This window comes from Necator americanus, chromosome II (genome assembly GCF_031761385.1).
Source record: "Necator americanus strain Aroian chromosome II, whole genome shotgun sequence".
Classification (NCBI taxonomy): Eukaryota; Metazoa; Nematoda; class Chromadorea; order Rhabditida; family Ancylostomatidae; genus Necator; species Necator americanus.
Genome location: NC_087372.1, coordinates 23,410,077 through 23,434,972, shown reverse-complemented (window position 1 = coordinate 23,434,972; position 24,896 = coordinate 23,410,077). Strand labels below are relative to the sequence as shown.

The following is a 24,896-nucleotide window of genomic DNA, read 5'->3' as shown; positions in this document are numbered from 1 at the left end:
TCTTCCTGCAATGAGAAAACTGTGATACCTGAACTGAGGTAACATTGACCGGCATCAGATCTCACACTGTAGTTACTACACATTACCACAACTTTGAAAAATACCGTGAACAGACGATTGAGGTCAAATGATATAATTCCATCATAAATAAGCTATTTTTACTGGTGATAGCAAAAGGTAAGCGAACGTATCCCGGCATTTGAAGCACCGAGAGATTCCATGCTCTGCTTCATTTCCGTCGCTCCATTGCAAGTATTACCGTAGTAGCTGCGAACACTTGCCATACATGTGGGATCCTTTAATCTATGTCATCATTTGAAAGAAATCATCCGTCGTCAGTCCAGCGGTTGTGATTCTCCTCACTCGAACTCAGAACTTTGCATTTTGCTAGCAGAATGGCCTCCGTACCTACGTGGGTTGCTCTTACTCCAGAGAGTCCCGTAGTCATCGTTAATTATAGGCGATTTCAGTGCCAAGGATGAAAAGGAGAAGAAGAATGAGGCTCTTGCTACGGCTATCCTGAAGGATAAGGTGAAGCCGAACCGTCTTATTGTTGACCAAAGCGATAAAGATGACAACTCTATCATTGCACTCAGTCAAGCCAAGATGGATGAACTCGCACTGTTTCGCGGTGATACAGTTGTTTTAAAGGTTAGTTACTTTCAAAAGTTTTTAAGGATTGTTTACTGAGCTTTGCAGTCAGCTTTTACGACCTATTGGGATGTAATTCGGTAGGAAATGATTTGAAATTAGTTTTCATCAGTTGTGTGGTGGTGTAGAAACAATCACTGGTTCCCAAAGACGAATTCTGCAAGTCAATTTTGCAAACAAACATAGCACTGTGACACGTACCCTGTTTTGTACAGAGCAAGCAGAAATTTATTCGTGAAAGAGGGAAAGATCAATGTAGATATAACCATATATACAGACATAATCAAACAATAACAGGCATCAGTGTTGTTGCTTCTTATAGATGATTATTTTTGATAGCATTGCAAAGTTGCACCCACACCATTCAGGGTAAAAAGAGAAAGGAAACTGTCGCTATCGTGTTGGCTGATGACTACTGTCCAAACGACAAAATCAGAATGAATCGTGTTGTCCGTCATAATCTGCGCGTCCGCTTGGGAGATGTTGTCAGGTGAGTCGTTTCAGAAGGAAAAAAGGTTTCTTTTTTGTAAAGGTCCCGAAAGGGTTACTACTCAATTTGGAAAGAGAAAAAGTAGTGTTAGGCTGCTGTGTTAAGTGGTCAATCTCATATGATATTTTTGCCCTGCTGTTACGGCCCATCTTAACAATTTTTCCAGGACGGTTGCGCATGAGAAAGTTGCATAATTTCCGAAAAAAAAACTAGTGTGTGAAATTTTTTTGAAGCTATTGAATTCAATTCTCAGAAAGTGATAGTAAGCACATGCCTCAAGTGGACTCTTCAAGTTTTCGTTTGCCTTACAGAAATTGGAATTACACATGATTTTAAATTAATCAAGTGTTATTGTTCTCGTAATTCATGGTTTCTTCTGCAGTAGAGTGGTTTCTTAGCAGAAAAAAGTACCAATGTCCATTCATTCAATAAATTGATACACTTTCTGGTCTGATTTCTTCTTACTTCGTTCAACTGATTATCTTTTTCTCTACTTTTTTCATTCATGCTTCTGAAATGTTCCATTTCCTCTTCCTTTTGATGGTCATTGCATTTAATAGATAAAGACGCCCATCTCTCGTATCGGAGACAATTTTGTTATGTTGTATGTTATGTAGGAAAGTATAGTTGACAGTGCTATGATAACAGGGAGAATATGAATACAACGCAGCCGGCGATCAACTATGGAGAACGACACAGGTCATTTTTCGTACCAAAACAATGAAAGGGAAAGAACTCCATGCACAAGAACTCTTACTAGGCAAATCAGCATTTTTGCCATTTTATTGGCTTGTTCTGGAAAGTATTGAATTTCACGTTTCATTATTTTTGTGTTAAGACAGATTTCGTCATGTTTCAGTGCGTGAGTTCCGTTGGGACTGCCTGTATTGGGGTCTCGGTTCAGGTAGTGCCAACAACCTACCTCTTGAGATAGTTGTACCTATGTAGCAGCAGAAATTTTGAAAGGCACACATCTGACTCCTTTTTGTGATAGTTAGAAGCGTCTATTGATTATCAGTTCTCCAGATAAAAATCTGGAATTTACGGCAAGAGAAGTTTCCAGGATGCATGGCAAAGCTGCTTGTATTTATCTCACTTGTAATCTCAACATGGGTCGACCTTCATGATTCATGTAATGAATGATGAAATAAGCACACAATACATTAGCTGAGTCATGTATCTTTTATGCGCAGAGGAACCTCCTATTTTCGACATTAACCATTCCTTACCTTTTTCTGCTTCCGATAAGATTTTTCGCTTTACTTATGTTAGTTTCGTAACCTTCTGCGTTGCTTTAATCCAAAGTTTTGTTCTAGCGTCACAGCTGCACCGAATATCGGATACGGTAAACGTGTTCATGTACTTCCAATCGACGATACCGTTGAAGGACTGACAGGGTAAGGATGCTTTTAACTCTTTAGTCCTTACTTTTGAAGTTTTACTTATGTTGCTAACTTCAGAAATCTCTTCGAAGTTTTTCTAAAGCCGTACTTTGTTGAAGCATACAGACCTCTTCATAAGGGAGACATTTTCACTGTACAAGCAGCAATGCGTACAGTGGAATTTAAGGTATATAAAATGCTAGTTCTTCTTTGTACAGCCCTAGCTCTGTTTGTTACGTAGGTTGTTGAAACTGATCCGTCTCCATCGTGCATTGTTGCTCCGGACACCGTTATTCACTATGAAGGCGAGGCTATTAAGCGAGAGGAAGAGGAGGAAAATATGAACGATGTTGGATACGACGACATTGGCGGAGTTTGTTGTTTAGCATCTGGAGATCTTACCTTCTTTCGTGTACTTCTTTGTTGTGTCAGCTTTTATAGTCATAGTAAGGTCAAAACGACATGAAACACATACGCAATTGCGTACGCAGCTTCTTTCGAGGCCATTCGGTGGAACGTAGTGGCTAGGAGCGTGGTGAAATCCTTGCTGGCACCACCCATCGCTGCAATTGGCGACGGGCCCACCTCGGTTCCAACTGCTGCCTCCACAGCGCCGTTTCGAGCGCAATGCATATCAACTACACTCATGTTTCATGTCGTATTGACCCGACTATATATACTTAGGTTCGTAAACAATTGGCACAAATCAAAGAAATGGTCGAACTTCCGCTACGTCATCCACAACTGTTCAAAGCCATTGGCATCAAGCCTCCACGTGGTATTCTCTTGTTTGGTCCACCAGGAACTGGCAAAACGCTTATAGCCAGAGCTGTTGCCAATGAAACTGGAGCATTTTTCTTCCTCCTGAACGGTTAGTCGTGCGCAGTAATATCTCCTATTCGCCCATCTCAGAAACTTTCTTCTTACTCAGAGTTCTTAATCATTTCCAGGTCCTGAAATCATGTCCAAATTAGCGGGTGAGTCTGAGTCTAATTTGCGAAAGGCTTTCGAGGAATGTGAGAAGAACTCGCCTGCCATTCTGTTCATTGATGAGATTGACGCTATTGCGCCAAAACGTGAGAAAGTAGGTTTTTGTTCTAGAATACTCTTGAGGCGTGGTTGGTGAGTATCTTTTTTATTGCCTTATTTCAAGACTCATGGAGAGGTGGAACGTCGTATCGTTTCCCAACTGCTAACTTTGATGGACGGACTGAAGCAGAGATCTCATGTTGTTGTGATTGCGGCTACAAATAGACCAAACTCCATTGATGCTGCTCTGCGGCGCTTTGGTCGTTTTGACAGGTTACTTCTTTGTCGAGTTAATACACTCCCCAAATTGATGCAAATTCTCGGTCAGTCTTCCTCGGTAGTTGCACTCACCCTGTGTATGAATGAGATTAGACATTCTCGTTGTCTGGTAAAAAAATACCTTACATTTTTTGTAGCTAAGCTCCCACTTTGCTGTTACATTGTTTTTAGTTTTAAACAGCTTTGGGTATGGCTCGCCTCTCTTTGTCTCCCTTCGAGGTAGCCGTAAATAGCTGTAATGTACTGCTCCAATTTGCACTACCAATTTGAAATGCTTATCCAAGCTAAGGCTTTCAGGTTGTGGTAGAATAGAGGCAATGTAACTGTCATCATCTCGTAATCTAGGCTGAAAAACTTGTGAAATTATCCATCTCTCGAGCACAGGAGAAGAAAAGGTTGCTTTGACGGTTGCATCACATGACAGTGGTGCAGTGAGTTTTAATCTACAAGGACACTGAAAGACGTATTGTCGGTCACCATAGAATGGCCGGAATAAACGCTGCGAATATTTTGAATTCAAATCAGTGGTATTGTTCCTTTCCTTCATGTTAGAGATCTTCCTACGAAATATACCGTAAACAGCGTTCAGCAGGACACTTGCTTATTTTGCACTCATAGTTATGTGCGTAACTGCTGGTTCAGTAGTGCATAATAATTCTTTCTAAGCGTTCTTCACGTCACACATGAGCTGTGTTTATAACTGACGTACATCGTAAATGTTGAAATTTTTCTTTTTTGGAAGAGCTTTGTGCGGTATCCACATGCATACTAAATTAATCACAGCTCTTGTTGATGCATCTGTTTTGATGCAATACAGCCATGCTTGTTAACATTTACATTTCCATTGTGAATGTAAATACTGTAAATAAAAAATGTGAATCAAATGAAATTATTAAATGCGTATGGAAATCCTCATAATAAAACTTCGCCTGATTATCAATGTTTCAAATTTCTAGAACTATTCGCAGCCCATTGCGTACTACTTAGTTTTAATTCGTTTGTAACTTTAAAGGCATCACTCTACGAATCTGTGGTGGTACGGATTTCAGGTGGAGTATTCGTATACGGGATGGGAGACTATGGAGAGGGGGGTGATTCCGTCCCGAAAGATGCGGCGCCGCACAAGGCTGGCGCGCTCCAGTTGAATTCCCTGTAGAAAAAAAGTGCGCCAGAACGACTGAAGCCGTATCTTCCGTGTCGTTTTTTACGGCAATTAGGAAAAAATGGACGGAATCACCCTTCTCTCCATAATCTGCGACCCCGTGCGTGTAGGCATAGCCCACCTGAAACCAGCACCACCCCAGATTCGTGGAGTAATGCCTTTAAGCATTGGACCTGAAGAAGTATCGCGAGCGTATTGTCTTAATGTCGATATTGAAATTTTGTGAGTTCCGGTTGCAAGCTGTTGTCGCGAACGACTAGTCCGCTACCGGTGTCTCAGACTTTCAATCAGTTGAAAGCTTTGCTACCACTCTTTCTTTCCCTTTGCTATTTATTCATAAGAGTTTTCTATGAAAACATTTTTGAAACAGCATGCGCTATAGTTTTCGTTCAAGAAATTAGTTGAACTAATTAGCCAGTACTTTGTGACTCTGAGCAGGGGATGTTATGTTGCATTGCTAGCGTATCATCTTCATGTAGATTTTGAAGATGTGCAGGTTCTGATAACCAGCTGTAGTCTTTAGCATTTTTTTTTTTTATTTTTGCAATGATTTATTGACTTCTAGGGAAATTGATATTGGTATCCCTGATGCTGTTGGACGCCTTGAGGTGCTCCGTATTCATACGAAAAACATGAAACTTGCGGATGACGTTGATTTGGAGCAAATTGCTAATGAGTGTCATGGCTACGTCGGCGCTGATCTTGCATCTCTGTGTTCGGAGGCTGCTCTTCAGCAAATTCGAGAGAAAATGGAATTGATTGACCTTGAGGACGAAACGATTGATGCTGAAGTTCTTAACTCGCTCGCGGTGTCGATGGAGAACTTTAGAGTATTTAGTACAAGCAGCTTACCACTTTAGTGCACCTCCAAATCCTGGTATTTCCAGTTCGCAATGGGCAAATCGTCGCCTTCAGCTCTGCGAGAAACTGTTGTGGAAACTCCCAACATCACATGGGATGACATCGGAGGTTTGTTGCTAGACGTTATGTCTTTTGTAGCTTTGTATTCCAATTATCTCTGCGACTAAAGATAGTTGGTAGTTTGCGAATTGAACGGTCGTTGACACTAGCTAATCCAGGATTGCAAAACGTCAAACGCGAGTTGCAAGAATTGGTGCAGTATCCAGTAGAACATCCAGAGAAGTATCTTAAATTCGGCATGCAACCATCTCGTGGTGTTCTCTTCTATGGTCCTCCTGGGTGCGGAAAAACTCTTTTGGCCAAAGCCATTGCCCATGAGTGCCAAGCTAATTTCATTTCCATCAAGGTAAAGTTTGTCTCTTATATAAGAATATATAAGAATGTTACGTAGCGAACACACTGGAAAACTCAAACAACCATTAGGGACCCGAACTACTGACCATGTGGTTCGGAGAATCAGAGGCCAATGTTCGTGATGTATTCGATAAGGCGCGGGCAGCTGCTCCATGCGTTCTCTTCTTTGACGAGTTGGATTCTATTGCGAAAGCTCGAGGAGGTACTCCTCTTGTTTTTTGAAATGATAAGTGAGGAGCGTTCTGTTCGGTAATTTCTCATCGTACTGAGTTCTAGGAACTGCCGGTGATGCTGGTGGAGCTGCCGACCGTGTTATTAACCAAATCCTCACTGAGATGGATGGAATGAATTCCAAGAAAAACGTTTTCATCATCGGAGCAACCAACAGGTATCTTGCAGTAGTTTTTCTTCCTTTCTTTCATATGTGACCTGTAGGCCTGACATTATCGACTCCGCCATTTTACGTCCCGGACGCCTGGATCAATTGATTTACATTCCGCTTCCGGATGAAGCTTCTCGTCTCCAAATCTTCAAGGTTGGCATTTCTCAAGTAATCATAACGGATGAAATCCATCTTAAAAATATATCTCATGCCTGCATGTGCATTGTAAGCCATGATGAAATTCTTGCTGGAAAGGAAGTGTCGCAAGTCTGTGTGAAAACAGTGGCATTGCAACATCAACTGTTTTCTTTCTCCAAAGGTGCCTTCGGAGATGCATATTTGGAGGTTTAAGAGCTATCTTGACGTGGAATTTTCTGAAATTTTCGTTTAACAATTGGATATCGTTCGAAACCACTGGTGCATTTGGTGTGGTTTGCAAGGGAACATCGGCTTTACATTTTTGAGCTCATCAGCAGCACTGTGACAACGAATCAGTATAAGTTAAATGTTGCTTCATTCCAGGCAAACCTTCGTAAAACTCCTGTAGCAAAAGATGTCGATATGACATTCCTGTCGAAGAGCACTGTAGGATTTTCTGGTGCTGATCTTACGGAAATTTGCCAGAGGTGTGCTGCTTCTCCTACTTGTCTTAGCGGCGTTTTCACATTGCTAGGTTCCTTCGACGTTTAGATCTTTCTAGACGTTATCGTAACTGTAGATACGTTAGTCAAGGTTTCTGGATTGCGTAGACCTACGCTGCAAGTTGCGAAAGTGATAAATTCATTGCACATTTTTTTACTGCGGCGCTGTCCAATCTCTTCACGTTATATCGTCGGAGGAATCACTTAGTTGATTTCCAAACTTCACAGTTTGTATTTTAAATCTCTTGTTTTAAGAGCCTGTAAACTCGCAATTCGTGAGTCCATTGAGAAAGAAATCAAGATAGAAAAGGATAGGCAGGAGCGACGTGCTCGTGGAGAAGAACTCATGGACGATGAGACATACGACCCAGTGCCGGAAATAACTAGAGCACATTTTGAGGAGGCAATGAAGTTTGCGCGGCGATCTGTGTCTGACAATGACATCAGAAAGTAAGTCATTGTTTCTGGTTTGAAACTGTATATTTTGGAGACTGCAATAATATTATACATAATGATCTTTATGGTTTGTTTAATGTCATTTTGTAATTTTTAAACATGCTAGGCAATCATTGTCAGCAGTATAACTTTCGCCAGTAGTCTGGTGATACCATTAGACAAGTATTCTGAGAGAGAGAGAGAGAGAGAGAGAGAGAGAGAGAGAGAGAGAGAGAGAGAAAGAAAGAGAGAAGGCACCGCCAGTAGATTTCTGCATGGAATTGCCTTGAAACACTTTTGTAAAGGATTTTTTGAAGATTTGAAGGGGAATTGAAAAGTTTCGTATATATTCGAACTACGCTGTGCCGAGATTAAAAGAAAGAGTACACCAGGGTTTTTTGTGAACACTTCTTATGATTTCGTTCCTTAAAGTCAACGCGTCAGAAAATTGACTGTGTTGGGGTCTGTTTACGAATACACAGGGTGCCCACGGTGCTATTTGTTAACGCGACCGAAGAAGACAGTTCCTTCTTCGGTCGTCCAACGTCCAGAGCCCAACCTTTTCTTTGTATACATCACTTAGATAGGCCAATATAATAACCGTATGTAAGGATGACTCAAATAAGCAGCAGGAGCTGCCCACTTGCACAGTCGTATATGCGTTGGGGACTGTCATCGTTCTACCACTAATATGTCGTATCAATGGACAATCAATCAATGGCCAATTGTTTTACACGCTTTTTTTGGATTACCAGAAGAAATTGAGTAAGATCACACTCATATTCGTGAGCTACACCCCCTAATCCTATCTATTCGTTTAGAGATCCCAACATTGTCAATCTGCCTAACTACAAAGTTAGCTCATTTCCGCCATAGTTTTACGTGGATCCAGAAATTATCATTCGATAAAGATCGATTTGGGTCAAACGATCGCACCGATAGTCTTGTTTTTATTTTTGACATTCGTCTAAGCTCATAGTCATTTTTCATTGTATTATCTATTTTTAAAAACGTTCTGAGTACCTGCTCCACTTATCTTTTTTAGATATGAGATGTTTGCTCAAACATTGCAACAACAGCGTGGTTTTGGGAACAACTTCAAGTTCCCAGGCGAACAGCCTACCCCTAATCAGCCATCAGGTGTTCCAGTGGGTGGAAATGATGATGATGACCTTTACAGTTAAGCTGTTTGCTCGTTCACCTATGTATAGGAAGTAACTTATTTATTTCTGTCTGTCTCCTCCAGCAACTAGTTTCTGAATTAATTGCTGTTTATGGCTAAACCTGGCGACTCTGTATTTTCTTTGCGCAATCTTTTTTTTTACTTAGAGTCGAGGTATCACCTAACGGGCGTTTTAGGTAATGTGGTGGTACGGATGGATGCATGTGTTGTAGATTTGAATGTGCAGTTTTGTTTAATGAATTTTGTTACCTAGTTGTGGGCAGCGCCGTTTCGTACTAGCACTGTTAGACAGTCTCTTATTTAAACATAAAGTGACAGGATGGCAACAAATTCTCGTGTTCCACAACATTTTTCTTTGTAACCTTTCTTTAAAATGATTTCTCAAATTAAATTAAATTGAGATAATTAACGAGATGTAAAAATACGTCCTGTAGAGCAAAACATTGTGAAAATGTTAGACATAGCAGACTTGGAATTCGTCCCTTTTATACTCGCGTGTTTTAGACACTCATAAAGATGGATTCACAAATAAGTGAAGCAAGAAGCACTTGTAGAAGTCGCTGCAAAAACTGAGACTCGTTCGTGAGACTATGAAATCTTGTCAAATACCTGCTAAGAATCTACGAAATGCAAATGACTCACGTTTGATAGCTTAAGTGTTAGCGGCGACGCACGATCCTCACAAAATTTGTAAAAATGGTTCCTTAACATCTGATTAGGTGGAGATGCGCAACAGATGCTTTAAAATAGCAAAATTACGAACCTGTCTTAAAAACTGATCCAGTCAGTTCTTTATTGATTTATTTTGTTGCTAAGTACGCAAGTCCTTAACATGAACACGAATTTTAAAGTAGGAGGTACACTATAGTATAAGCACTTTAGTAAACGGTGTGGTGTGCTGCAATGATGTGAAGTCATAAAAATCTTGAATTGAATCGAGTGGAATTATTAGGATTATAAGACTCTAAACTTTGCACAACAGGTTGTACAAAGTTTAGGTCTTACAATTCTGGTAGTTATCTTAACTTTAGAGTCTTATAATCTTGGGAGCTGTCTCAGATTTTCTTAGATCTTACGTTGTGAGACGTCCATGCAAACTGGAAGTTACTTGAATTTTCCATTTTCTTGGTCCCAATAAAGAATTATTGATTTGAATCAATGAATTGATTTGTTACGCCGAGAATTGCTGATTACAGAACAACGGGGGTGACGATGTGCATAGGGCTGGTTTAAAGCTGTTTCGTCTTTTTTTTTTTCAAAGAAGCGTTACAGCGGAAAGGTTTGTATGTAAAGTTACATCTCTTTGCAAAGTTTCGATTAGGATTATTCCCTTAGAATGCTTTTCCGTCCTATGACATTTGAAACAAAATAAAATTTGGACTGCGAGGTTTAGGCGAAACTTAAGAAGTATCCTGACTAAGAGATCATCATAGATCGTTTCATCATGATAACGTAAGACCTGATACCTCACAAACGACAAAAACACAAACTGAAGAGTTCGGATGGGAAATCCTCTAAGGCTGAAGAGTTCGGATGGGAAATCCTCCATGCATTCCAGCTGTGAATTCTTCATTTACTCCCTAGTATATTCAACGAATAAAGTGGGAAAAAGTTTCGAAAACGAGCAAGAAGAGACCTAATGGCTTGAAAATTGGTTTACGAGCCTGGGATAAAAATTCTATAAGACAGAAAAACTGCCGGGTCGATGAGATGAAGTTGAGTGCAAAGATCGGCGGAGAATATTTTAGATTCTAATTTTGAGGTGTAATATTTTTTTCAGTGAAAACAAAAAAAAAAGAACTTTGTTGTGTTGATTAATGAGAACAAATCACACAGGAAAGGGAAAGAAGTTATTTGCTTACCCAACATGCTGTTGAAAATGGATTTCTTTTTTTTCTATGAGTAAAACAGAATTTTCATTTTTTTTTTTTATAAATTGTGGTTGGTATTCTTATGGTTGGTGCGGCACAAGAACATGTTATGGAGGCGTTCGCCTCACAAGCACCGAAGGACAGGTATGGGGCAATGGATTTTCTTTCCTTGAATAAGTTGATGAATGTTTATGAAAGAAGTATAAAGGAAAGGAAATGTGTTCGGCAGGATTTACACGATCGCAAGAGACTAGTGGGACGAAGTGTGTACAGGCAATGAACATATTCGTTGACGAACATACACATGTTTGCCGCTAGTCCTGGAAGGAACTTTCCACCATATTTTCTGGAGGAATGCTTTGTAAGGAATAATGCGAACTTTATTTGAGTTCTAATCACTATCCATGCAATGAACAGCGCGAATATACACGTATCCATTACTTCTACGAAAAGCATTAACAAGCGCTATTGTGATCAACTTTTATCTGACCTCTTTAACTGAAGTACACATTATTGCACGATCATCACATGTTCTGAAGAAAAGAAAAGAAAGGCACATAAGGTAAAATACAATATTGGAAGCATTTAGTTCGCTCTATACAATAGCACAACTGCAATAAAATACATGAAACGATGAACAATGTATAAGTACAAAAAGAAAAACAATACTGTGGCTTTGGTGTTTCACTGAGCAAATAAGAAAGGAGTCGCGTGGAATCCTCCAATTACACGTCTCTAAAAACGAAATGTTACGTTGGTATTTCTAGCTTTTCTATGGCATATTCGGTAAACAAATACGCCTGAACCAACTGAATAACGATCAATATTATGATGCAAAAAGCTTATGAAGATCTCCTCCACAGCTTCTTTATAATTCTGTGTCACTTACGAGGTTTCCAAGTGATTTTCCATGATAAATCTTAGTAAGTCCTGATGTTTTTGTCCATTTTCAGCATGTGGAGGGGGTAAATTAGGCAGAGGAGGAGTAACTTGCAGAGGTTGCTGCACAGATGGTATCTGAAATCAAAGGACTTCAATTGTTGAGTAATCGTAGTCATAACCATAGCCTCGAGAGAGCCCTAGTTTTAGGTGATGTTTGGTCCCAGTTGTGCTGAATTTTCCATGCAAGTGGAGATGTCCGGTAATTCCACAAAGCTCGAAAGTAATTTTACTGCAAATAATCCTAGTTTCTCTGAGTTAATCATTTATTGGCGCATGGGAGGTGATGACGACGTTTCTAGTATTTGTTCAGTCTTAATTGCAAGACGAGAACACAGTTTGGATTGGGGAATATGTTCAAAAAGAGCATACGAACCGTTGTTGAATCGCTGAGGTCGTCTTGTACATCCAGTTTGATATTAAACATTCCAGTCGTCGCGTCTTCGTCGTTGATAGCGATGGTGGAAATGTGTGCCTTTATGCTCTAAAAACATACCTAACCTGTAGCATTTATATACCATGTATCAATTTCTAAACAATATCGTTACAGATGAAAAGCAACATTACTTAATCCTTCAAGAAGCGCTAAATCATTTCATAGTTAAAAAAATGTTATTTACAATATATACATGTGAGAAGCGTTTTCGTAGAAATTCGGCTATAAGCATTTTTTTAATGTACTCTTATGAAGTAATTCTGGGTTGCCTGATATCCTAAAAGCAAATTTTATCTGCACATGCGCATTTCGAACTTCCTTCGCTGATTTCCTCTTCTTTTTGTTTTTCTGAATTTGGAAAAATTTCAAAGTCCCACATATTTCTAATTTCGAAGCGTCCACTTCTAATACTGCTAAAATGTGTGGAGAAATTCTTTCAATCTTATGCAGGTGTTCATAAAATACATATTCTTTTTGAAAAGTGTACAAAGACACTTTTTTATTAAGATGAACGATCGAGATGAACTAAAACAGAGTGAACAAATTGAAATGGGCAACCTAAATTGAATTCGCCAAAGATGGGGTTATGTTGTTCTTAGTTTTCTGAGATTCTTGGAATGATCCTGGCAAAACAAAGAGATGTGCTAGATGGAAAAGAAAAAGATATACGCATTTACTAGAAAGAGAATCAATCGGCATACGAGAGAGCTACTTTTACGTTCTGAACATTAGCAGTAGCGACGCAGCGGAAAGAGTTTATCTGTCTGGTTACAGCAGATTACTCGAACATATATTTCTAAAAATGGCTGTGATGCTTAGTTTTAAAATACCAACAAAATCTGTGTTTGGAATGAGAATGTACAAATTTTCTTAAACATTGTTCCCTATATATAAAAATACGAATATCCCATTTACTTAATCGTAGTAAGTGGAATAATGTTCAGTAGCAATAATTCTTTTGCTCGACAACGAAATGAAATTCAATAGTGCTGCAGACAGGAAGAAACATCAACCGATTTCGAACAATGAATGTCGAAGGTTTTCGCTCAAAGGCAGCATACCACGAATCTGACGTGGTGTGGAACCCACAGCGAAAGCGTAGAGCTCGGTGTGGATTGCGGAACCCAGCGTAATTCTGTTCATCTCTCAATAATCGTCCTAAAGAACAGCGTGGGAACCACTTTGGCCCCTACGATTAACGTTAAAGCGAGCCTCTTTGTGCACTTTCTGGTGCTCTCGGGAGCCTACTAATTGGTTTTTCTAAAATAAGGCAGTGAGACGACCTAGTTAAGCTTCGACCGCTCCCTCATGGACGTGGCGCGTGCACAAGGGTGGCGCGTAACTAAAATCGTCGTTAAAAAAACTACTTCCACGTCGTCTTTTACGACGATTAGGGAGAGATGAGCGGAATCATCCCTAATCCTGCAAATTAAACACAAACATTTTTTCCCGCGGATTCTCTCACCACGTGAGATTCGTGGTATGCTGCCTTTAAACATCTAACGAACACTCCACAACGGAGAATATAGCATTTTTGCAAAAATTGAATTAGAATTTTCTAAATAACTGTCTTCGTAAAGAATTACATGAACAGCGAATATCATTTTCCATTCCCAGCTCATCTAGGAGAATAACTACGAAGAAGAATTTTATATTTTTTTTTTCTGCTATGGAAATGAGGATGAACATGTCGTTATCATAAAACTTAAGCAAGATTACAGCTTAAAAAGTTAGAGGTGTTTTGCTGAGCAACAACAAATACTTGAGTGGTGGAGTGTATAGCCCACTTTTTCTTTGATTTGGCATGTATTTTTCATCTCAATTTCGTCAATATTTTTGCCTCAATGCAAATTCTCCGCTAATGAGCCTTCAGAAAAAATGTAGGAGGTAAGTCTACCTCATTGTCGGCGTGTGAGGACGAAGAAGAGATTCCAGACGTCGAGCTCCCGAACGACTCGGATGATGCTGCAGTCGACGCTTGAGAGTGGCGACGGCTGTGCTGAAATTATCCGTTTAAAAGCACCTAAAAGTTCGAAATGCTGTAAGTAATTTGAGCGCTGATTACCTCTCCTAGCCTGGCTGAAATTTTGCGACTGCTCGCTCCAACTGCAGAACTGACATTCCAGGAGAACCTCTTCAAAATACCACCTTGCAACATTGCACCTTTTGGCTTCAGAACATCGATTCCATCCGCCGTGTGGTACCTAATGCATTTTTTCTTGTAGGTTGATGGACAGAAATAAATGAAACAGATAGGGGTTACCGCTTCTCAAAGCGTCGACCATGAGGTTGTGCAAGCTCTTCTTCAGCTACGGCACATGTATCACCAAGCTCTTCTGTCGCAGTGGAAATATCGGGTCTGTGGAAAAAGTGTTAGTGGGAATGTTAATAATTGATTGATTGTAGCATAATTCAACAACTACAACTTTGCTAAAGCTTTGAAGACTAGGCACGGATAAACCCTGTCCAAGATTTTTCACTGTGTAGGAAAAGGCAGCGTTGGGGACTAACAGTGGAAAATGTTGACAATGGCATCTCAATGCTCAAGACTAAAAATCGGCTTGAATTCTCGACAGAACTCTGCCTTAGCGCTCAGACATTGGACTTTGCAGACATAAACTTCGGAAGATGTGGGGAGCGAGGTAGCAGGTTGAACAGAACGCTTTTTTTTGGATCTTTTTTGATTTTTTGATCAAAATGACACTTGCATGACTCGTCATGAGTTTCCTTCGGAGTTTGCATCTAGAACTTGGCAACATTAGCCCCATATACCGACTTATACGTCTTTCTCGAAGTCTCAAGCACGTCCAATTCCGCATGATAATAAAATAAATCAGCAGCAGAAGGAGCGACGGGATATGATGGGGAAATGACTTTTCTGGTTAACCAAATAGCTTTGTTGGTTTTGTCTTGTACCAATCTGTGGTCCACCTCACCGACGTTCACGAAGTTACATACAAAGCTCGTTTCTGTGCAATGTTTCAACAGTAGAAATCCTAAGAGATTTAAAATGTCCTAAAACAAAATCGTCAGTTAGATGGCCGATGTTTTTGCACCATAGTTCTTTTTTTTGCAGTACCAGTAAATCAACGCATTTACCACTCTCGACTGCAACCCGGCTTAAAACAGAGTTACCTGTGTGTCCTGTCTTGTACCTTCTAATAAAAACTCACAAGCTGAATCCTGATAGTGAACAAGACCTATCGTAAGCTGCGTAGGAGGCCCCACAGACAGCACCACTTGGTTCTTAAACGTAGTGTTGGTGCAGCTGCTGAAATTCGTACCAGCCCACCTTACGAACACCCTTATGTTTTTGGACCACCTAAAGAACACGCATTTTGATAACTCATGTGTAATGGAGTCTTTCGATGTTGCTGCACTGTACACAAACGTCTCCAACGACTTGGCCATGCAGGCAGTTTTTGAGCTCTTAACTGAACATCAGAGCTCAATGTGGCTGTGTGGCTTTTCCGCGGAGCTGGTTGTTCTCGGGGAATGTTTCAAATGCACTGTCTTTAGATGGTCGGGCAAGTATTTTGCGCAAATCAGGGGTCTTGCCGTGGGACAACGCATGGCGCCAACGTTCGCTATTGCTTTCATGGGTAAAATTGAAACACTGATTTGGGAAATACAAACTTTGATTTATTGCCGATATATAGACGACTGTTTCCTTGTCTGTTCTTCTCAAGCAGAGATGGACAACTGTTTGAAGATTTTGAATGAGCAGTCAGAGTATATAAAGTTCACTCGGGATAAGCCTAAAGGGGGATGGTTATTCTTCCTCGACGCCTAAGTGCATATTTCAAACAGAACGCACAGCACAAAGTGGTACCGCAAACGCAGTATTAAGAATATCCTAGTTCACTTTCTTTCTGCTCATCCCGCACAAGTTAAAAGGTCGGTGGTACGAAGTTTGTTTCGCACATCCGCCTCCGTTTGTACTGGAAGGGAGGAAAGACGAGAATCTACCGAGCTTGCTAGGAAAATTGCGGTCAGTAACGGATACACACCTATACGGCCTATTAGAAAAAGCGCACTGATCCGAAACAAATCTGATATGGAGAAAGTACCCTTTCTCCATATCAGATTTGTTTCGGGTCAGTGCACTTTTTAGTACTTTTGTGTACCGTTTATTTCCGATGAGGTTAGCGCTGCCATCCGCAGCTAGCTCAGGAAAGCTAATCTTGATGAATTTGTTGCCATCGTGGAGCTCCCCCTAGTAACCTTAGGCAAATGCTCATTCGCAGTCGTCTTTATGATCGTATTTGCACTACACCGGAATGCAAAGTATGTCCGAATAACAACGAGGGTGATTGCATGAGTTCAAGTGTTGTTAATATGATTTTCTGTGTGTAGCGTAGTGACGAACACACAGGAGAAACAGCTAGACCACCATGTATTCGAATCAAAGAACACCTGGGCGGCAAAAGGAAATCATGTGACCCCACTGCATTAGGTGGTTATAGAGTGCGGCGTCATAACGGAGAAGATTCTGAAGTTAAGATCACGATATTGAGGCGCGCAAGGCTCTGCAAGCTTTATGGATCCTCTAAAAGGGCCCAAAGATGAATCGCAAAGAGGAATGCCTCTGCATTACGCGGGAACTCGCGCCCTATTTAAGGCTGATATTTGATTGCGCTAGTCACCTCACAATAGGTATTTAGCAGAGGCAGGATAGTCAGCTGATCCTAAGGTACGATGTTATCTTCTACTGGTAGCTATGAGGTCCAAAATTAAATGTAGGACTTTCTTTATTGGGCGGATAAGGCGCTTGATCGGATTAATCACGTTCGATTTCACCTTCTGAGGCTCTGAAGAAGGCGATATTGCCGAAACGTTAGCCAGGAATAAAGGATTGTAACAACCTCGTGTCCGACTCAATTAAAGAAATCAATTGTTAGGCGTATAGTCCAGCTGGATACCACTAAAAAATCCGGATTTAGTCGCCAATGTCACTTGCCGAACTGGTAAACGTGGATGAATTTTCGATAATAAGTAGAAATGATATATAATCCGATGATATATAATTAATGCAACTACAAACAACTGGGTAAGTATCTAGGAAAGGGAAAGGTAAAAAAATAACTCACTTTGTTTTGGCATGTTGATGCAAGACTTCTTGCGCCTCCTCAGTTAATCTTATCACAGTTTCTTTTCTTCGAGGTGAAGGACTGCGCGACGATTTGCCATCCAACTCTGGATCAGAGGAGTTCGATCTTGATCGCGGGAAAGGATGATGCTCCGTAGAAGCTGCAAATCATAACCCACGATAGGAATATGCTCCTCTGAGCTGACGGAATTAAATTTACCTGATGAACCTTCTGTACCGAGTGTCATATGCAAATCAACACTACTTTTGCTACTACATAATGGGTAGCTGGCCACACTGAGTTTGTGGATAGGAGGTAGACGATTCGGCGAGTCTACCCGATCAGGGTTCCTGTCAAGCTGCTCAGTTGAGCAAACGGTGGCGGCACGATGCATATCTGCAATAAAACAGCTCTTTAGTGGAGCACTAAATAGGTCTTGTTAGGGAGGTACTCTAGTAGGAACGGGAACACTTTTTTTGAAGACATGTAGAGTAAGATGTGTGATTCGTTATGTAAATCGCACGGGAAAATGAACAAAACACCATTCATTACACTGAGAACTCTACTACTTATTTCTTTGACGAATGTAACCGGTACATCAAACTGTCACAGTACTTGTCGATACTGTATCCCCCAGAGTTCTCTCAGACAGTGTTTTTTGCTTGGGATGCTGGTCACAGTTGTGACAAACACTTCAAAAATCATATCTGATTCTCTTCATTAACATCGATTCTACTTCTGCAAGTTTTTTGTATTTCCGGCATGAATTCGTATGAAAAGTTGCAGGCAAGAGTCATTTCACCCCATAACTCTATGATGACACATTAAATTTTAAAAAAATTAATTTCACATTTGCGGGCATCATTGATTTCCCTTCGTTTACCGTACTCTGCAACGTAAAGTGCTCCTCCAGTACAATTTGACAGATCGAATTATCCAAGGAGGTTAAGCAAAAGTTTATGAAAATTTTCACGATCGCGTCAATTTTGTGATATGTGTCATATTACTGGTTCAAGAATTAGATTTTCCGATCTTGTGGATATCAACGAACTGGAAACTTGCGTGCCTTTTATAGTGGTATTTCAAATAGAAATAGAACTTACGACTCATGTGAGCGTGGGCGGCAACCACTTGAGAATCCATGCTGCTACTCTTGCGATGCGTTATGGCCGATGGCAAATAATTTTGCTGCCAAGACGGACTTTAAATCAAGTAACTTTAACGACCAAAATCAGAGAAACTTATAGAAATGGAAAGGAAACGATGCATACCCTTTTCGCAATTCATACAGCGGATTCTCAAAATCGTTATGTCTACCTTGTAGCCGCTTGAACTCGTTGCTAGTGATGTTGATCATTTCCAACCATCTGCAGGAAAATTGTACAAAAGATGAACAAGGTGTAGTTAGAGATGTAGAACTGACAACTTACCGTCGAGTTTCCTTTTCATCTGTAGTATGCATTAAGTAAATGCTGGACGGAGCATCGAATTCGTTCATGCATATGATAAAAAATCCACCTGGAAACATACACATACTCTAAAAATAATAGAATTTGGAATGTTAATAGCTAATAGTTCCTGTTGGATACGTAATTTCATCACATACATATCGGTTATCTAGTATTAGAATCTGTAGCATTATGAACAGAAAGATAAGTTAGTGCAGATGTCCGTTGATTGGATATATAAAGGTATATATTAAGTTCACAGAAGCATTGGTTTGTAGAAGCCTTTACGCCAATCCAGTTCTTACTTGCTGGGAAACATGAGCGAGCTGAGCTGCCCGCAGAGTCCAAAGCCGCGCGGACGGCTCCGACCGCGCTCTCTGCGGTTTTATGGTTACTGAGCGCACGTTTGTGAACGCTCAATAACCATCAAGCGCAAAGTTCTGCAGGCGGGGCCGCCCGCGTCCCGGGCAGCTTTAGGCTTAAATCAGTCGAGAACACCTAGTTTGGATTGCGATTTAGCGTAGACAGCTGTGTTCAAAGCGACGCAGTTTTTAGCCGCTCGTATGAGAGCGCACTAGGGGGCGGGGGAATCGAACGAGGGTCCCACCTTGCAGACGTGAACTAGTCTGTTACCCGCATAAAAGAATGCAGAATGAAGGCAATGAATTTCTGACCAAACCGCTTATTGATGTTAGGTTAGATAGCGGTAAAGCAGCTGACCGGAGATGGTAATGTCGTTCGCTTGACGCTCATGGGAAAATGTAGACAAACATTTGGTCGTAATCATATCAAATAGGGTGGCGTAGCGAAGTCAGTAAGAGGTTCGGCTGCGACCGCACGATCGATGTTTCGAAACCGCTCTGATACCGACCAAAGTCATCATAGGTTGACTTATTGGCATCAGACTTATCTGGGAGGAAAAAACACTCAATTGGCATTGGCATAAGCCCCAAACGACTTTGGATAGGAATGGAACGCGTAGGCGCATTCCCACTGAGTAATCCCGCGCACTTCATCCTTTTATCCTTGGGCACATGTACTCTTCTCGTCTAAAGAAGAAGATCCAGAAAATTGGGTGAATCAGTTTTGAGAAGGATTGTCAAAGAGATTAAATCAGATTCAGAATAAAGGCATCACTCCACACGAATCTGAGGTGGTACGGATTTCAGGTGGCGTATTCGTATACAGAATAGTAGATTATGGAGAGAAGGGTGATTCCGTCCATTTCTTCCTAATCGCCGTAAAAAACGGCCCAGAAGATACGGCTTCAGGCGTTCTGGCGCACTATTTTCTACAAGGAGTCCGACTGAAGCGCGCCAGCCTTGTGCGGCGCCGCATCTTCCGGGCCGTTTTTTTTTTAGGACGAAATAGACGGAATCACCCCCCTCTCCATAATCTACTATCCCGTATACAAATACCGCACTACCCCAGATTCGTGGGGTGATGCCTTTATTCATTGCAGCGCCGGGAGAGATTATGAAGAACTTGGGCGTTTTAGGCCTGACCATAGGTGCGACAGGGAGGAGCCGGACCCTCCTTAGATGAAGGGGGTCCAGCTCATGGGGTGCAGTTCAAGGGATGAGGATACCTTCGCCAACCGTCCAAAAATGAAGGGGGTGGGAGGGTGAAAGAGTCAATTTGAAATGTGACTTGAGAGTGCAAAGGAACGCATAAAAGAGAGGGAAAGGCCCTGGGAAAACTTTAAAACACACTTTTTTTCATGTAATTCAATGAAGCGAAAATAGAACTTTGAATTGATGAGCGAAAACAACAACGAAGTTCCAAAAATTCCATCAACGGAATTCCCGAAAAGTAGCTTAATCATTCCGCCGATCAAAGGAAAACGGAATGTCAAGCATGTGTTTGTTTCAACTCCAATTTTTACTCTAAGAAAACTAAGCTTTCGTACCAATTGTAGACTGCATTGTCAAAATTATGAGGGTGGCATATAAGCTGTTTGTAGGCAGGGGTACTGCAAGCTGCGCCTTGGGTAAAAGACTGTTGGGTTACTTTTTTTTCAAATAACAATTTCAGATGACTTCTCCAGAGTAAAAAGTCACGAATGTCATATACCGAAGTAGAAGACTGTCAGTGAAAATTGGAACGTCAAAGTACGAGTGCTGTTCTAAGAGTGACATCAAAACACCCATATGGTTGCTGTAAGACAAACTGTTCAGTAAGCAGTACTTGTAACTTTCGAGGGAAGCCTGTGAAGACTCCTGGTAGCATCTTTCCTTATACATAATATTGAGGGTTAGGAGGATCGAGAAAACAGGAACAAAGGTGTTTCTAGATGTCGACATTAATAAATTATTCTCTCGTTCTTTCTCGTATTCTAGTCTGAAAGAAACTCCAAAGGTTTTAAAAACGAGTGAAGAGAGTCTCCTGAAATGCAGCATAAGACTCACTGGCATCGTTGAATGGATGGTAGATCATATGAGCTACGTGAATGGGAGGTCGAGCTACACGAAGACCTTTATCCGTTCGTTTGTTCGATGTTTTACAGAGCAGGAGCATGTCGGTGAATAATAAACAGTGCATTTCCACCTACAATACCGGTTATCTTGTGGGGAAAAGTTGCGGATACCCTCTGAAGAGATACCTTCGGGCCTTGCCGACTTTCTCGCACTTTCAAGTTGCCGCGGTGAATGACTCGCCTAAATTGTGGTGGTCCAGGCAAAAGTGGCATTGGAGCCATGAGGTCCAGCGTTGTCCGCCGATTGGGGAATAGCTGAAATGGTCTTAGTTATCATGGAAGTACTGTGCTTCGCCTCTATTTTGCACCTTCTCGAACTCTTCCGAATCAACGGCATCATAGCCGTCTATGCTCTTCATAATTTCGGCCATTTGCAGTCGAAGATCGTTGTTGTTAAGTTCGAAATTCAGCTGCTGAGTGGCTGCATCTGTTCGGTCGATCATTGCTGGAAGATGTTCATCTAAGCAACGGAAAACGAACCAGGAATGGAACGTAAAGTGGCGTAAGATTGAAAGAAGGTCAGGGATTGTTGCCCCCCTCCGAGAAATTTAGTTCTTGATAAATAAAGCTTTCATTTCTATGTGATATCTTCCTACGAATGTTTTGTGTATATCTCATTTCGATTTTTGTCTAATATTTCACGATAACTTATAATTTAAAATAATTTATTCAAATAGAAATGAGCCATGAAGAGATTTGGAGCCTCTAAAGAAATCTCTAAGAATTTTTTTCTATAGATAAAAGTGTTTCAGAAAAAATAAGAAATAATTGCGCGGAATTAGTTAATCGCTTTAAGATGCTATCACTCACGTAATTCACTTAAATCTATCCAGCTTAATATATTGGTGAGTGTTTTTGAATAAGTAATCTTCAGAGAAGAGGGAAGTGAAGCAAAAAATCAATTTCCTTTGAATTAAGTTCATATCTACTTGGGTGAAATCTAGAACGGTGTGCTATCCAGATGTTTACTGCAACTTCAGTATCCTGAAGGGTACCGCGCAAAATTCAGTCGAAAGTCCCGATTATATATGTTCTCAGTGAAACAAATGACCACAATCTTCGCACCAACCGAAGAGACCAATGTTTGCGTCAGATCATTTCTGTTTTTTGAAAAAGTAGGAGCCCGTAAGTCAGAGAACTTTCGACCACTCTCAACATTACTGACAGCAGTAGTACACTTACTTTGAATAATTAAGCGCTCGCGATCGTCAGTTGAGTTCGAAAGCACCGCCTGAAAAGAGACCGAGTTCCGAAAATGCGATTCCAGGGCACTGTTCCAATCATCTCTTTGTAATGACAAACCTTCAACAAAAGACTGTATCTTGTGAGCCTTTGCATTGGGCTCGTCAAAGTGTCGCATAGTTTCTGCCGCCGCATCGACTCCTGCGATTCCGCCCACTGAAAGAAAGAGGATCGGGGCATCCTGCACTCCCAGTCAGCGTAGTAATATGCGCACCTGTACAAATTCGCGAAAAATTTCGTTGTCCTTCTGTTTCTTCTGGACGTAAGTATGGCTATCATCATGTCCAAGATTGAAAGGAATATAGCATTTAGACCACTCGCTGATGTCCTCAAACCCGTTCATCAACATTACTGGATCCAACGGTTTGTGAGATTGCCTGCATTTGTACTTTTGAGATTTGGAACTAGAAAGTCACAGAACAAATAAAGAAGAAAGGCTTGATAATCAATTGATACACCTCGAAGACTCCAGAAGAGGTTGTATAGCACGCCGCCAGAATATGACGTTCACAGTGAAAAGCTCCGAGTAGTTCAAGAAAACTCTTGCCACACTTATGTCTCTAAAAACATTTTTATCAATTTGCGATAAAATCTTTCAAAAAACAAAGTTTGGCAGAAAATATTGAAAACTGCTGCGTAAGAAAACGATTCTGTTCTTACAAATAATTTGTTATGTCTGAGTACCGCTGATATAAAAAGTCTAAGAAGTTCTGTGCTCGAACGGGTTAAGTCTTTGAACGTAAAGTTGCTTCGCCCTGAAATTTTCACATGCCAGACTTTCCGGAACTTCTATAATTCCCACGGTGAGTGTTAGCCCGCTATTCATTGCAGGTGGTCCAGCGGAACCTACGAGACAACTTCGCGGAATCTTTTATCATGTGTACTCGATAACAATTAAAGGCGTCACTCCACGAATCTGGGGTGGTATGGATTTCTGGTGGAGTATTCGTATACGGGATAGTAGATTATGGAAAGCGGGGTGATTCCGTCCATTTCTTCCTAATTGCCGTAAAAAACGGCCCGGAAGATACGGCTCTTCGGACGTTCTGGCGCACTATTTCCTACAAGGCGTTCGACTGGAGCGCGTCAGCCATGTGCACGTGCCGCATCTTCAGGGCAATTAGGAAGAAATGGACGGATTCAACTTTCTCCATAATCTACCATCCCGTACACGAATACTCTACCAGAAATCCATACCAGCTCAGATTAGTGGAGTGACGCCTTTAATGCCTTTAGTTGGCCGTAGATTTGGAGGATGTATCCATATTATTTCACAAAATATATTCAGCTTAGCAGAGGATTCCTCTACCTTCCAGTAAACTGAGTTATAGCGAGAAAAAATGTAGAACTCCAAAACAACTTTTTAGAGGCAAAAGTATTGCAGTCACTAAGAATAGTATTCAATAATATAAAATGCATAGTGATACGAATCAATTATACATTTTATTTTGTTTCTGGTTCACGTTATACTGCGTCCATCAGGATGAAATCCTTCTGATTTCGAGAATTCAAGAATTTCGATAAAGGTATTAGGGATAGCAGAGATAACGATGATTTTTCATCACATTAAAACAGATCAAAATTAATCAGTGAACCTAGCGAGTCTCTGGCGTTTGTGGACCTCAAGGGGATCACCTAGGAGTAAAGACCACCGGTGTCTTTAATTTGTTTTTGTTCTACTATGTTTTTCGGAACTGTAGCAGTGGATATGCAAAACTTCTGGTGGTTTGACATTCGACACACGGATATTATAAAAACTAAATTGATCCAATTAGCCAGAGTGAGCAGTTAGCTTCTCCTGCTAAGAAAAAAAAAAGACGTTCTTCAACTTCGCGCTAGAAATCAAGCGACTAGTATTAACCAAATGTTGACATTCGTAAAAACGACATTATTTTCAAGCACCCCTACTACGTACTTAGAAATTCGACCCTCTCTTTCAGAAAAGATGAACAGTGCAAAGTTTGCATCTTTTTGGCTGATTCCCAAACGATTATATTTTCTTACACTATTGCCACTGCAAATTTCTTACGACAACTCTATTATAATAGGATTTGTGGGAATTATATGATTTGCAGAAAGAACGCTACTCTAATTTCTTTCGGAAGTCATCTGGAAATTTCTGGAGGTAGAAGGATAGCTTTTGTGTTTTCCTGAAGTGTGTCAGCGTCGCAAACCATTCATGAGATCATGTTAACCTAACATTAGCTTGAAAAGACCAGCAAGGAGAAATTTCCGCAACTGAAAACAATTTTAAAACAAGCATGTTATTTCAGTGTAGTTTTTAAAAAAAGATGTTTGAAGAAACACAAACTTAGATCTCAGGAATATTGGGCAAAAAAGTGGTCAAAAGTGGGTTTTTACACAGTGAATTTACGAAGAAGTGAGAAAGTCAGAAGGGCACCTACTTAAAATAGCCAATTTTCTGCAGCTCGACGAAATAGCAGGACAAGTCATGCATGTTCTTGAGCACCTGCAAAAACGAGTA

At 40.7% G+C, this 24,896-nt stretch overlaps 2 protein-coding genes across 3 annotated transcripts in view; one reads left to right on the top strand and one right to left on the bottom strand.

Moving 5' to 3' along the window:
• Positions 1–395: 395 nt before the first annotated feature.
• Positions 396–8,910, top strand: RB195_019171 (uncharacterized protein; the record flags this gene model as incomplete). Its single annotated transcript, XM_013440899.2, has 18 exons — positions 396–412; positions 471–651; positions 1,020–1,141; positions 2,458–2,538; positions 2,602–2,710; positions 2,765–2,896; positions 3,208–3,394; positions 3,474–3,607; positions 3,677–3,825; positions 5,559–5,823; positions 5,881–5,962; positions 6,073–6,260; positions 6,338–6,470; positions 6,545–6,656; positions 6,704–6,803; positions 7,173–7,276; positions 7,547–7,741; positions 8,772–8,910. 18 exons carry the CDS (start codon positions 396–398, stop codon positions 8,908–8,910), a joined length of 2,430 nt encoding a protein of 809 aa, XP_013296353.1.
• Positions 8,911–11,505: 2,595 nt separating this feature from the next.
• The window catches only part of RB195_019170 (uncharacterized protein), a gene marked incomplete at both ends in the record, with an annotated part of 31,511 nt that continues 18,120 nt past the window's right edge, over positions 11,506–24,896 (bottom strand). For both annotated transcript variants that reach the window (XM_013440898.2, XM_064186908.1), the window contains 19 exons: positions 11,506–11,515; positions 11,670–11,797; positions 12,096–12,203; positions 14,053–14,154; positions 14,221–14,359; positions 14,419–14,514; positions 17,246–17,405; positions 17,465–17,641; positions 18,349–18,446; positions 18,517–18,612; positions 18,676–18,763; positions 21,102–21,240; positions 21,296–21,424; positions 21,478–21,614; positions 22,352–22,400; positions 22,472–22,567; positions 22,626–22,788; positions 22,870–22,971; positions 24,817–24,881. In XM_013440898.2, the coding sequence (XP_013296352.2) occupies positions 11,506–11,515; positions 11,670–11,797; positions 12,096–12,203; positions 14,053–14,154; positions 14,221–14,359; positions 14,419–14,514; positions 17,246–17,405; positions 17,465–17,641; positions 18,349–18,446; positions 18,517–18,612; positions 18,676–18,763; positions 21,102–21,240; positions 21,296–21,424; positions 21,478–21,614; positions 22,352–22,400; positions 22,472–22,567; positions 22,626–22,788; positions 22,870–22,971; positions 24,817–24,881 (2,082 nt within the window). The remainder of the gene's footprint in view (positions 11,516–11,669; positions 11,798–12,095; positions 12,204–14,052; positions 14,155–14,220; positions 14,360–14,418; positions 14,515–17,245; positions 17,406–17,464; positions 17,642–18,348; positions 18,447–18,516; positions 18,613–18,675; positions 18,764–21,101; positions 21,241–21,295; positions 21,425–21,477; positions 21,615–22,351; positions 22,401–22,471; positions 22,568–22,625; positions 22,789–22,869; positions 22,972–24,816; positions 24,882–24,896) is intronic.